The sequence below is a fragment of the Phycodurus eques genome, chromosome 20, assembly GCF_024500275.1.
Source record: "Phycodurus eques isolate BA_2022a chromosome 20, UOR_Pequ_1.1, whole genome shotgun sequence".
Taxonomy (NCBI): domain Eukaryota; kingdom Metazoa; phylum Chordata; class Actinopteri; order Syngnathiformes; family Syngnathidae; genus Phycodurus; species Phycodurus eques.
Window position 1 is genome coordinate 9,674,645 of NC_084544.1, and position 13,060 is coordinate 9,687,704.

The 13,060-nt window shown below is 40.2% G+C and overlaps 2 protein-coding genes across 2 annotated transcripts; both read left to right on the forward strand.

Annotated features, from left to right (window-relative positions):
- Positions 1-249: 249 nt before the first annotated feature.
- Positions 250-3,259, forward strand: fam221a (family with sequence similarity 221 member A). The gene is made up of 6 exons (XM_061664974.1): positions 250-404; positions 1,042-1,215; positions 2,103-2,293; positions 2,404-2,474; positions 2,548-2,680; positions 3,059-3,259. Exons 1-6 carry the CDS (start codon positions 340-342, stop codon positions 3,160-3,162), a joined length of 738 nt encoding a protein of 245 aa, XP_061520958.1. The 5' UTR covers positions 250-339; the 3' UTR covers positions 3,163-3,259.
- A 7,535-nt stretch (positions 3,260-10,794) lies between these two features.
- On the forward strand, positions 10,795-12,855 carry npy (neuropeptide Y). Its single transcript, XM_061664553.1, has 4 exons — positions 10,795-11,123; positions 11,319-11,506; positions 12,315-12,404; positions 12,592-12,855. Exons 2-4 carry the CDS (start codon positions 11,319-11,321, stop codon positions 12,611-12,613), a joined length of 300 nt encoding a protein of 99 aa, XP_061520537.1. The 5' UTR covers positions 10,795-11,123; the 3' UTR covers positions 12,614-12,855.
- The last annotated feature ends 205 nt before the right edge of the window (positions 12,856-13,060 follow it).

Consider the following 13,060-nt stretch of genomic DNA (forward strand, 5'->3'; position numbering starts at 1 on the left):
TAGTCGTATTGCCTTTCTCTCGCCCCCCAGCTGTAAAACAACAGATACATAACTCATTTAACTCTTCAATAGGAGTTTAAAACATGAAAACGTTACGATATATTGATTTTAACTTTATTAATAAGATTATCTCGGGTGGTTTACGTTAGTGCAGTCTTTTTGTGTGACATTTGCAGTACATTTTCCGGCCGTTAGATGGACCCTGGGTCATTTCCCTAGCAACATGACAATAACACTCGTGGGATAATTCTTATACAATACCGTACGTTGGTCTCTTATACAAGTCAAGGCCAGTTATATAAAGAAACAGTCTTCAAGTTTGGATTCACCACTTTAATTATGAACTCTGAATTATTGGATAGATCAGCCTTAAAAGCAGCGGATGACTATTGCGAGTACAGACGGTTTGTTGCTTTCATTTTTTTTGGTATATGTATTAAATAAAGCCTTGATACTTTTGAATAAAATCTAATTCGGATTAGCAATGCTTCAAATATGTATCTATAAACAATATCATGTCAAACAAATTTTTTAAGGTTTTGATAATCAATCAAATCATAAAAATAATCAAATATTACAATCAATTAATACAATGGTTTCTTTTAAGTTATGGACCTGGTAAGGCTGGCATCATATCTACATCTGATTAAACAGAAGAGGTCATGTTCTCTCACATACCATACCACACCACCAATGAAGTGCCTCGTTGAGTGGCTTTAATGAGTTTGAATTAATCAACTTGAGCATTAAGATAGCAAATTGTGTTCGTCTCGACAGAAGTATGGATATTAATGTACACAATCATAATTAAATCAACAACTGAAAGTGTTTGATTAAATCATTCAGTGGAAATCAGCGCCATTTTCAGCACAAATAACACCACACGTCACCACAATTATGTCATCACACAGGTAGAAATAGGCAAAGACAGAAATATGTTATAATGGCTTGAAACATTTACTCCTGCTCACTAACACATAATTATCTAAATGACATATTTTTAATTGAAAGAAAGCTCTTCTTTGTTGTTGTATTTTGTAGGATTGTCGGCGTTGATGACAGAGGCGTACTGTTTACTCCTGAGCAATATGAGGAGTATAAGAGGAAAATGGTCCCACAGCGAGCGAAAAACAGACTGTATGTGAGCTTTGGCGTACCAGGAGGTATCGACTGCAAACTAGTTGGTCCAGAGACACCGTGCTTCTGTGCGCATAGGTGGTATATAATTAATCATGCTCCATTTTACTTGATACAATAGTCACTGACCAAGTAGGTGCACCTGCACTATAGGATCCAATACAGAGCGATCCATTTCAATCAATTATAATAAAGAGGTATGCATTCACACTTTTGTTTATAAATGTATTGTTTGTATAAGGGACCGCATTTCTTTCTATTATAAAGCTATAAACACTAAGCAAAATATTAGAAACACCTCTAAGGTTATATGCAGTGCAGTTCTTTATCATGTAAAATTTTCCGTTGTAGTCACAGAAATTCAGGTTGAGGTAAAGTATTTATCTGTGGACCCCATGCGTTGGTCTCATTAGTTTCATCGAGTTCTGTCATCTCGTCCCGCTGTGTCAGCCAATCGACTCGTTCCTTTTCCATGCGTCTTCCCCCAGCTGTCCCTCATTGTGCCATTAGTTAGTCTTGTTTAAGCTCATGGTTTTGTACGGTTCCTTGTTGTGCTTTCCTGTGTATATGAGTTTAGAATTTTTGGAGCGCTCTTCCTCCAGTGCTTATTAAGTGACGAATTTCGAGCACAATGATTGTTTTTCTCCTGATTGTTTTTATCTACATCTGGTTCCACCCGTGTCTGCCATTCTGCTCGTTACTCACATTTAGGGATACAGTAGTAAGCTATCTGGTGAAATTTCAACATGTACCTAAAATGTACTTTAGTCAATCCCCGGCCCCGACTGTGTGGAGTTTGCATGTTCTCGCCGTGCCTGCGTGGGATTTCTCCGGGCACTCCGGTTCCTCCCACATCCCAACACCTAAAATCTGATTATGTCTATTTCTTTTGTGAGTCGTGTAGTGTAACCATTTATCAATTTGATTGTGCAGGTGGGCTTGATGAAAAGGCTGATCTCTTCCAGATACAAGCTACATAAGACAGACTTTGAGATAATTCCTTCTGAGAGACCTTTGCTCCTACCATGCCGAATGAAGGAATGTCTTTGTTCTACCTATGAGTATCTTCCCCACATCGGGACAATACCCATCCGCTGCCAGTGTAAACATTTACCTGAGCATCACAACGAAACTGACGGACATTTGTGCAAAACGTGTGAGTCAAAAGTCCCCAGCCTTAATGATCGACGTATACCCATTTTGTAGTTCAACCAATACAGGTGTAGACTGCAGAAAATACACGTCACACAAAAGTTTCCTTTTCAGGTGACTGTTCTGGGTTCAGGAGTCCGTACACGTGTGGGTGTGGCCAGCCCAGCTTTAATCACCAGACCCTGGTCAGCCGTGCCTTGTAAAACACTACATGGAATTTCAGTGACACAATCACCAGTACTTTACCAATCCTCTCAGGTTGAGACAAAGTCCGAGAGGGAGGCACGGGGTCGCCCGGTGGGCCAAGATGTCCCTTATGCTGCAATGGGAGGTCTGACTGGTTTTAGCTCCTTGTTGGATGGTTACATTGCTTTGGAAGCCAGTGGGTCAAGTGAGTAATCTTTTATGCATCTTGAATCTCTTGGATTGACCACCTAATGTCCATCATTGAAAACTACTCACAATACGGTAGGGATATATGTCTTTCGGGTTAATTTTAAGGAGGAACTTAAAATTCACGATAATCGTGGTCTTGTTCATTGGTCGATTCGTGGGTCAAACAACTGTTGAATTTGGCCATTCAGCTCCTTGTTACAACAGCAAGCTGTGCAAAAAGATGGAACGTTTGGGCGTGTGCATTCAAAAGTTTAGAGAAAGTCAAATTAAGGTCACCTGTAAAGGTTACATTGCATTTTAAGTTCATCCTGAAATATCACCTAGAAGCCGAACATCCTAGCATTTTATGAGTACTGTATGTTGTATTCTTCAGGTAATGAGTCAAATGATGATTGCCAAGAAAGATGCACAGCATCAAGGATCAAACAAGCATCTCCTGAAGCTTCCAGTTCCATTTGTAAGAAGAAGACCAAATAAAAGGGGATGTCATTGTTCCCAGCATTACCTGTTCATTGAATACTAATGGGAAAACAGTTGAGTTGCCATTTCAAATAAATTCAGAGAATGTGCTTATCTTTAAAAAGATGTCTTGTCACATAGTGATTATATGCCACAGCCAGTCAACATTTATTGTTATCAGTGGATGCGATGCAATGACACATGAGCAACGCCTGAACAAATCACAATTTGACAGCATGTCAAATCACATGAATGCTCTTTGGATGAAATAATGGAGATTTTGAAGTTCCAGACATTATCAGCGACATAGTGATAAATTGGATTCAAAAAAATGCTTTGCAAATTCAAATCCACAGTTTGCCCTGTTAAATCTGAAGAAGAGAATTAATACATTTGACCTCATCCATCCATTCATTTTCGATACCGCTTCAGGGTTAAGGGGAGCTGGAGCCTAACCCAGTTGACTACGTGAAAGGTGGACTACACCCTGGATTGGTTGCCAGTCAATCACAGAGCCGCACATGCAGAGAGAGAGGTTGAAAAAAGTAACAAACCTCTTCACGTTTACACTGAACCCACACTGCCTACACGGAAGTCAGGCGATTGAACAGCTACAACCAAGCTTGAAATTTTAATTCAGATCATTTCAATTTGAGCCAATGCAAAAAGGTGAAACACACCATCAAAAAGCATGTTTCGGTTTTAATTTCTACCTTCCAGCCAGCCATCACATCCATTGTGAACCACGACACTACCAATGGTCTTTTATTTTTTATTTTGCTTGTTTACTATACTAGGAAAGCCCAAAATATACAACTTGTTCTATTAGTGGTCAGTATAAACATTTAAAGGTTTGCGCGACTGATGTTCTTGTGGAGAGAAAGCCGCCCACTCAAACTGTCACCAAAAATAACAGCAGAACCACAGTGCTGCGTTTAGTGTTTAATTCCTGCATAGATGTACTGTGTGCCATTGATTAATCCTATTCCTCACGGCAGATCAGCAGCGACGACTGCTGATTTAATCCGCACTGTGAATGGAGAGTAAGGCGAGTTTGCTTACTCTATTGGTGGCCCACTTATCCTAAAAGAAAAAAAAAAAAAAAGACTTCACAGGCTCTAAATGAGGTTCCTATCCCCCTTAAGTGGACCTACTGCGATAATGTCGCAGTCATACTCAATCAGTGTCCACATCGATGCTGGCCGGTGCATCTCGATTCACCTGTGTCGTGATGGTGGTGAACAGGTGGTGTTTAGTGGAAGGAATTTGGGTTGCGCGTGAAAGACGTCATGGGTGCACCTGGGTCTCTGCAGCCCAGTGCTCAGGGGGAAGTGAGTGGAAGGGATCCCATGTGAAAGCTGACAATTCCAGTGTGTATCTTCAATGAATACCAATGGACTATACTCGGACATTATACACACATACAGACAAGATTCATTGACTATTACATTGAAAAAGAAAATGTGGCAAGCACACACACACACACTGTACTTGCAGCAAGTAGAAGTGCAGATACTGGAGTAAAAATAAAAAATGGCTGATTCAACTCCCGTACTCGAGTAAAAGTAAAAACTAGAAACCAATAACTCTGAAATGTACTTTTAAGTCTCACTGAAGTGAAAATAAATGTCTTCTAAATTTGATACTCCACAGAGATGAGTGTTGTTAACAACCCTTCAAAGTTTGATTTAAAAAAAATCAAGTATATAAAATTAGGCTTTAAAATCATGAAAAAACAAACTGCTCTCGAACGCTGTGGGTGTGTCCACTGGATGCGCTCAAACCACGGCATGCTGTCAACCTGGAAAAATGGATGCTACATCTAGCATCTTTCTTATGCCTACACATAACTACATGTTTGAGCTGTGAAAATATATCCGCTTAAAGCCTCCGGTAGCTGGAGCGTAATTCCACCAGGCCGTCGTGGGGCTTTTCTGCACTGCAACAACGAGGCACTCTAAACCAGCCGGCCTGTCCACGCGCCGACTGTTACGTCAGGCTGTCAGGACCACCCCGCCCACCCCTTTGCTATTTCGCCTTTCTCTTTTTCTCTTAATATGGCCATAGCTGGGGATTATCTTGCTTCTCCGAATGTGTTGCAGTTGTCGTTAATGCTCTCTGGTTGTGCTTGCTCCATGTCCCTGCTGTTCCTGTTTTTTGGCCTTATTAGACCTCGAGATAAGTCAAGATCTCAATCATAGTTGACTTTACCTCTCTCAAAAAAGGACGTCAAAGATCTTTTTTTTACGTTATGCCATCAGCCATGGAGGTTGAAAAAAGTAACAAGCTTATTTTGACAAAGGAGTAGAAAAGACGTAAGAAAAGCAATACTCAAGTAAAGTACAGATAGTTAAAAAAATCTACATAAGTACACTAGGGACATATTTGTTCTTTGTTACTTCCCACCACTGGAAAAAAAAGACAAGTTACCCCTTTTATGCCACACGCTAGTGGCAGCAGGTTGAGGTGCAGCATGAGAAACGATAGAAACCCAAAATAATTTAGTCGTCACACCATATAATTAAAAATAATCGCCTCTGCGTAGCAACCCCATTTAGGAGGAAACAACAGTTTACTTTTGGCTGAAGGAAATTACTACCCAGCCCTGCCTGATCCCCATGGAGACCACACCTAAGCTTGACTGACAGGCCAAGCGCTAAAAAATCAGGAGACGCAGCACTGAAGATTAAATTGGCAATTATTATTCAAAGAAATACCGAATTAAAATAAAAACTGAGGAAAATGGTTTTAATAAATAAACGGTATTTTAAGCATCTGAAAATCAGCATAACCAATTTCATTAAATGCTTTTCAGAAATTATGATGTGATGTATATGATGACGTACACTTCCCTGTAAACCCAAGTGCACCACAAAGTATTAACATGAATGGGTAGCTACCTATCACGGCGTCTTAATATGGCAATGACAAATTAATTCATAGAATAAATACAATTGAAACCAGATGTTTGCATAAACTATATAAAATACTTTTCCCCCCCTCACCGTCTGACATGAAATCAGATGACACTTTTCCTGTTTTAGGTCAATCAGGATTGCCATCATTATTTCTATTTGCTAAATGTCAGGATAATGAGCGAATAATAATTTTAAAAAATAATAATCGCTAATTTTTAGGCCATTTTTCATTACTTTATTCAAAGTCAGAAGTTTACCTACAATAATGTTAATATAGTACAATTTGGGATCATTTCGTTGGATGCTTCTGATAGGTTTGTTGACAGCCTTGGAGTTACAGACACACCTGTGGCTGTGTTTGAACTAGGCACACCTGAAACACGCTTCTTCTTTGTGCAACATCATGGGAAAGTCAAAAGCAATCAGCCAAGCTGTCAGGAAGAGAATTGTGAACTTACACAACTCTGGTTCATCCTTGGGTGCAATTTCTAGATGCATGAAATTGCCACGTTCATTGTGGGTGGGGTTGTTTGTTTTGTGGTGCACTTTACAAACTAGATGGAACCATGAGGAAAGAACATTATGTGGAAACACTGAAGCAACAACTCAAGACATCAGCCAGGGAGTTAAAGGTTTGGGCGAAAATGGGTCTTCCAAATGGACAATGACCCGAAACATACTGCCAAACTGGTTACAAAGTGGTTTTAGGATAAAAAAGTAAATGTTTTGGAGTGGCCATCCCAAAGCCCTGATCTCAATCCTATTGAAAATTTATGGGAAACCCTGCCTATTGTGAGAAGCTTGTGGAAGGATATTCAAAACATTTGACCCAAGTTACACAGTTTCAAGACAGTGGTACGAAATACTAATGAAATGGATATTAACTTTTGACTTTGACAAAAGCAATGAAAAAAATCCTCCCCAAAATCCTTCCCTCGTTATTCTGACAGAAAGCAAATAGAATTAATTTTGATAATCCTAATTGACCTCAAACAGCAAAGGCTTTGTCTGACTTAATGTCAGACAGTGAGGGGGAAAAAAAGTGTGTGTCTTTTTATATAGTGTATGTGATGAAGCATTGCAGTTTTGATTTTGGGTTAGAGTTTGAGTTGAATCCCATGTCAGAGTCCCAAAGGTGGTCTGGAGATTAGTAGATCAGAGTTCGCCTACCACAACACTGGTACCAGCCTTTCTTTTGTCTCCAACAATAATGATTTTTAATCATAAATTGTCAGTTTCTGTACAGCGTGTTCCGTAGCAGAACAAAAACCACACACAATCACATGATGCTGACACATTAGCTGTGTGAACATCTCTTTTGTGGTAGGAACAGTAGCGAATTGACAGTGCATGACAGTGCAGCGACTTCATGGAAGCTGAGATTCAATCCCCTCCTGTGTTGGTTGACACGAGGAGGAGGATCTGGAATGAGTTGTGAGAAATGGGTTTGAGGAAAGCTACGTCCCTTATGTGGTGAAGCAATGAGACCATAGCACGGGTGCTTAAGAGGTTGTGAATATTTCATGCAGTGTCATGTGCATGACTAAGACAAATGTAACCACAAGAGTTAAACTGATTCTGATACTTGTAATAACTTCTGGTCAATGAAAACAGGGACAGTAGCAACTTGCTGGAGAGAACATTAACGACGACGACGCAAGAGATTCACACAAGCAAAACATTACCCACCTATAGCCTCATTTAAGAGAATTGATTGATGTTGTTGTCAAGAGGCTGATTTATGGCAAATGCACTGTGTCTTGTGCTAGCCTAAAAACTACAAGCTTTTGGTGTTCAAAAATTCTGTCTCATCTGAAAAAACATACAAGGGGTATTTCGTCCGTTGTTATCATCCAATGGTTTAGTCAGCAACACTGCAAGTGGGTGCGTGCGTGCGAGGCAGGCAAGCTGTGAAAAGTTCAAGGTTAACATGCGAAATCAGGAGTAGACATTTTTAATTGTTATTATTAGTTTAATTGTATTCATATGAATTCGTTTATTGTATTTTTATCGTAGATTATCAAGAAATAATGCAGCATTTATTTATTTATTTGGCGCCTGATCCGTTTTATGTTATACAGTATAATAAGTTCTGCCATTGCATAATAATATTGACAAGGTGTGGTTGTTGCTATGAGACAATTTTTACATAAAGGAAAAAAAAAACGAATGTCACAAGACGACCATAGCAAAACACATACTATTAAATGAACAGTGTCAAATCAAAACTTGATATTATCCTTGTGATATGTTTGTGCTGGGTTTACTTTTGCACTCAATTTGATTGGATTAGGCGAGTGATGTCTACAACAGAAAGTCGCAGTAAATCTAAAATGTACCTGCAAGTTTGGTTGCTGCCTCACACACATTGATAAATGAATCAGCATTATGCACACCTTCACTTGCGACATGAACATTAACGCAACATAATGAGCTACTTCAGATGTTTATTATTGTGGTTGTAACACAGCATTAAACTGAGAGGCGTTTCCAATACTTTGTGTCACCAGTGATGCAGTGCAAGTCTACACAGGTGCAAACAATTACAATATGATAATTACATTGTTAACTTGATACTTTTTGGGCGGTGTCAGTGAAAATGAGCATGGCTATTTTGGACAAGGAAGACATTTGCATTGGATATTATTGGACAACTATACCTCATGTTTTGCTTCGTTTTGCTCCATCAATGCATTTAAGCACATGACGCGACATGAAACTGATAATTATTCGCAGGAATTGCATTGACATTTATTCAAAAAGTGATCGACTGTATATTTGCTCCATGAAGTGGCAGCAAATTTAAGATTCTCCTTTATTTGGACAGTGAAATCAAATTTCTGACACCGATGACCTTTTTCTATCGCATGTCTTGTCTACAGCTGTCTCACCTGGACATCAAAAAGCTGGTGACATCCATCAGGTGTCCTCCAATGAGGACGTAAGCACGTCACACCCGAGCCGAGAAAATATGTCACTTACAATGTGGCTTGACCTGCTGCTTGGCTTGCTATCAGAAGACCTTATCGTGCACTGCATTCACCTGAGCAACGCAGCGGGGGGGGGGGGAAACCCTACACAGATCATAATATTGACAGCAGAATACATGACTTTAAACTGAAAAAAAGAGGGCTTGTTAAAATTGTGATTGCCTGTGTTTTCTGCAGTAATGTAGAAATAAGTCCTCACTTGCAAAGCAAATACTTCCCTCCACTGTGAATCATGCCTCAATACGAGCCTGACAGGAGGACCTGTGCACTATATTGCACCTTGGTTTGAAACATGCCAAAGTTGGCTGCAGAGGCTCAAAATAATAGCAGAGCTTACTTGCAAGTAACCCTTTGGGACCATAGTACAATAGTGTTGCCAACAGACCATCACTTCTTGTCCTATAACGGCTCACTGGTATTGTGCTGTTTCATAGTTTATATTTTGCTTTCGCAAGTCCACGTCAAGGTTGACTATAAGTTGTCCAATCATCTTAACATATTTTTCACGCTAGCATCTCCTCCAATATTTAGGCAAACATCAGTTCACCTTTCAGCTTTCTCCGACATGCAATATTTTGTACATCCTGCTGCATTTTCACACGTTTTGACAGTTACTCAGACCCAAGCTGTTGTCGTAGAAAAAAAAGGTGTCGAGCCCATTGACGTGACTTCCTGAAGAGGACTGCAAAGTCTAATTCCTGCCGGTAATCGTCATGATTGGGGTTGCGACTTTGTGAGACATGTTCTCTCACTTGTGTCTCATTCCCCAGCTCGCTTGGAGCATCCTGTATGACACAAAAGGCCCTCACAGCATCCTCTGCGCAACTTAAGGAGCACTTTTGCAGATAGACGACTGATTTGTTAGATAATATGGCTGGGAGCTGACATACAAAAGAATGATGAATGGGAGGTAAATGAAGCACTTGCTGATACACAGCCATTTAAGTCCTATTTGGGTGTGCATACTAAGGGTGCTCCCTTGAGATCGGCTCTTCTTTGGCTTGATGCGCACGCCTGCAGGTCCTTTGTGCCTGTTGCTCCTTCTAACAGATGGGAGGAGCTATATGAGAACATTTCATTGACAAGTGATTGAAAAAGAACATTCATCCGCATGGGAGCCTGTTTCAAATGTTCTTATTATTCAGGCGCCAACAGGAGCGTTTCTGGTGAGAGGCCTCATGTGAAGTGTCGTGTATTAACATCACTTTTATGACTTTTTTATAGAATACCATTATTTTGTTGTGAGGAAGACTCACTATCACGTTGATTGTAAAATCTTGTTATTGCCATCACAGATGACATAAGAAGTAGCAAAAGATTGTAAGATGTTAGAATACCTCTTAGTATGGAGGTAGTGCAGTTTTACACCTCAGCAAACAACACTACAATCATAAACAATGTTACAACAAGCGCAACAAGTTGGGACGTTGTGTTAAACATCAATAAGAACAGAATACAATGATTTGCAAATCATGTTCAACCTATATTTAATGGAATACACCACAAAGACAAAATATTTAATGTTCAAACTGATGACCTTGATTGTTTTTAGCAAATAATCATTAACTTGGAATTTTTTTGGCTGCAACACGTTCCAAAAAAGCTGGGAAATGGTCATGTTTACCACTGTGTTACATCACCTTTTCTTTTAACAACATTCAATAAACGTTTGGGAACTGAGGACAAAAATTGTTGACGCTTTGTAGGTGGAATTCTTTCCCATTCTCGCTTGATGTACAGCTTCAGCTGTTCAACAGTCCGGGGTCTCCGTTGTCGTATTTTACGCTTCATAAGATCCCGGGCAGAAAAACATCTCTCTGGAAACAGACTATTGACTATTCTTGGTTGTTTTAATGACTTGGGACAGCTGAGAAAGAAAACACACGAGCAATGACAGCATCGGCGGTGACGCTGGCGTGAAGCAAAGCAGCACTGAACGCAGCTCTGACGCGCTTGGCTCAGCGGCGCGTCTGGTGCACACGTATAAAGCCCAGTGCGCACCAGGCGCACTTCAGATCAGAGGAGACGCAGCGGCATTGCGCACAGACACCCCGAGAACACCCTGGAAATTGTAAGTATATTGCTATTACAGTCTTTAAACCTGGACTATAATTAAGTGAACACCATAAATACTGACTTTTTTGTTTGTTTTTTTTTAACCTGACTTTACTGTGCGTAAAGTCACTAGATGATTCCGTCTTGTGTTAATCTTCTGTTATGGCTCCAGAGAATGGACGAATTGGTTTCTTGTTTTCCACTCCATCAGATGCGTTCTAACTTCGTCAGTTGGGTGGGGACCCTGGGGTTCCTGCTGTGGGCACTGCTGTGCCTGGGCACCCTGACAAACGGCTACCCGGTGAAACCAGAGAATCCTGGGGACGACGCCCCTGCTGAGGACCTGGCCAAGTACTACTCAGCCCTGAGACACTACATCAATCTCATCACAAGACAGAGGTGGGTAGGAGGATGAAGTGTGCACTTGTAATTTAATGGAGTAATTGAATTCAATTCTGTTGCAAAGAGTATACAAACAACCATACACTACACATGTAATAGATTGCACAGGAGCGCCTATTCACACAAAAATGTATCAAAAATATAATAATGCTCCGTTATGATTGACACTCTCAGAGATAATTTGATATATTTATTGTGGTTGTCGTTTGTAGCTGTGTAAGACTGTACTGCATCACATTGACAGCTGTTTCTAATATTTATGTTTTTATTGTCATGGGCACTGTGTAATTATGGGTTATAGAAAATATAATACCTGTGGGTAACCAAAATATTGTAAATAAATGTGCTGAATTTGATATTTTGCAAATGTACATAACTTCAAACTTCAATAGTAAGCATGTTACATTATCATTCTAAATATTTTAGAATGCATCTCATTAGATTGTGTGTGTGTGTTGGTTAGTTGCTTCTGCAGGCAGCTAGGGTTAAATTCAGTGCCACAGTCTTATCATTGGAGGAGCAGGCAAGGAATCATGGAACCCTGCATGGATGGATTAATCCATGCATGCTGGGTTGGTCTAACTATTTTACTCAAGCTCCTGCCTGGACACAAGATGCATTCCATACAATGACATAAAAAGAGTTGCAATTGTTCCTGCGAAAGACAGTTTTATCTCATTGTGTTGTTATTTGTCAGGAATAAGATGCACAACGAAGCAAAGTTGAGCAAAGATGTCCTCGCCGAAATAATCCTTGCTTAATTCTTCCTTAATACCATCTCATTCTGCTCTCTTTGTTTCCCAAGGTATGGCAAGAGGTCCAATCCCGAGATACTGGACACACTGGTGTCAGAGCTGTTATTGAAGGAGAGCACAGACGCTCTTCCACAGTCAAGGTCCGTGTTGAGCAGTAAGATAACTACACTCACTGGTCAAATCATTAGGTACCCCTGCACAATCTATTAAAATCCAAAGCAAGCTCTATTTGATGTCATTCAATTTTGTGCACGTGTCCTTAATGTTTTTGTCCCGTCAGTGTGTCAGTTATTCTCGCAGAAAGATGACCTTTGTGTTTCTTACCAGATACGACCCATCATTGTGGTGAAAAGGTCATCAGCCGCTCTGACCTCCACGTCTAAACTTCATGTCATCGTACACGTACCAAAAGGACCACCCTGCCTCCGCCACATTCCTCAGAGGAGCAACCGCTTCCCCTCCTTGCCCATCTGCTACCGTTCTGCTGCGTTGTGCCATCAAATTGTAAATAGTTGACCCACAGTCATCATCTGTGAATGTTGAAAGTAAACTGGGGGGCGAGGTTTGTCAATTGTATTGTATATTTGTGCAATTAAAGAGTCATTATTTGAAAAATGTGTTGTTTTGTCTGGTGCAGGGTCATGAAATGATAATAATCCTTAACACAGTTCGAAATAATTTGCAGTTCATTCAACAATGTATTTCTTCTAGACTCATCATAATTTCAGAAAGGCTGCACAATATTCGTTTCACATGTCCACAATATCCTAGAAAAATAAACACGCCTTCAGTGCCG

Coding starts and splice junctions, on each gene's coding strand:
- fam221a (XM_061664974.1), top strand. CDS start 340: ATGAACTCTGAATTATTGGATAGATCAGCCTTAAAAGCAGCGGATGAC. Junction 405..1,041: donor GACTATTGCGAGTACAGACG/GTTTGTTGCTTT, acceptor TGTATTTTGTAG/GATTGTCGGCGTTGATGACA. Junction 2,475..2,547: donor GCTTTAATCACCAGACCCTG/GTCAGCCGTGCC, acceptor CAATCCTCTCAG/GTTGAGACAAAGTCCGAGAG.
- npy (XM_061664553.1), top strand. CDS start 11,319: ATGCGTTCTAACTTCGTCAGTTGGGTGGGGACCCTGGGGTTCCTGCTG. Junction 11,507..12,314: donor AATCTCATCACAAGACAGAG/GTGGGTAGGAGG, acceptor TTGTTTCCCAAG/GTATGGCAAGAGGTCCAATC. Junction 12,405..12,591: donor GACGCTCTTCCACAGTCAAG/GTCCGTGTTGAG, acceptor GTTTCTTACCAG/ATACGACCCATCATTGTGGT.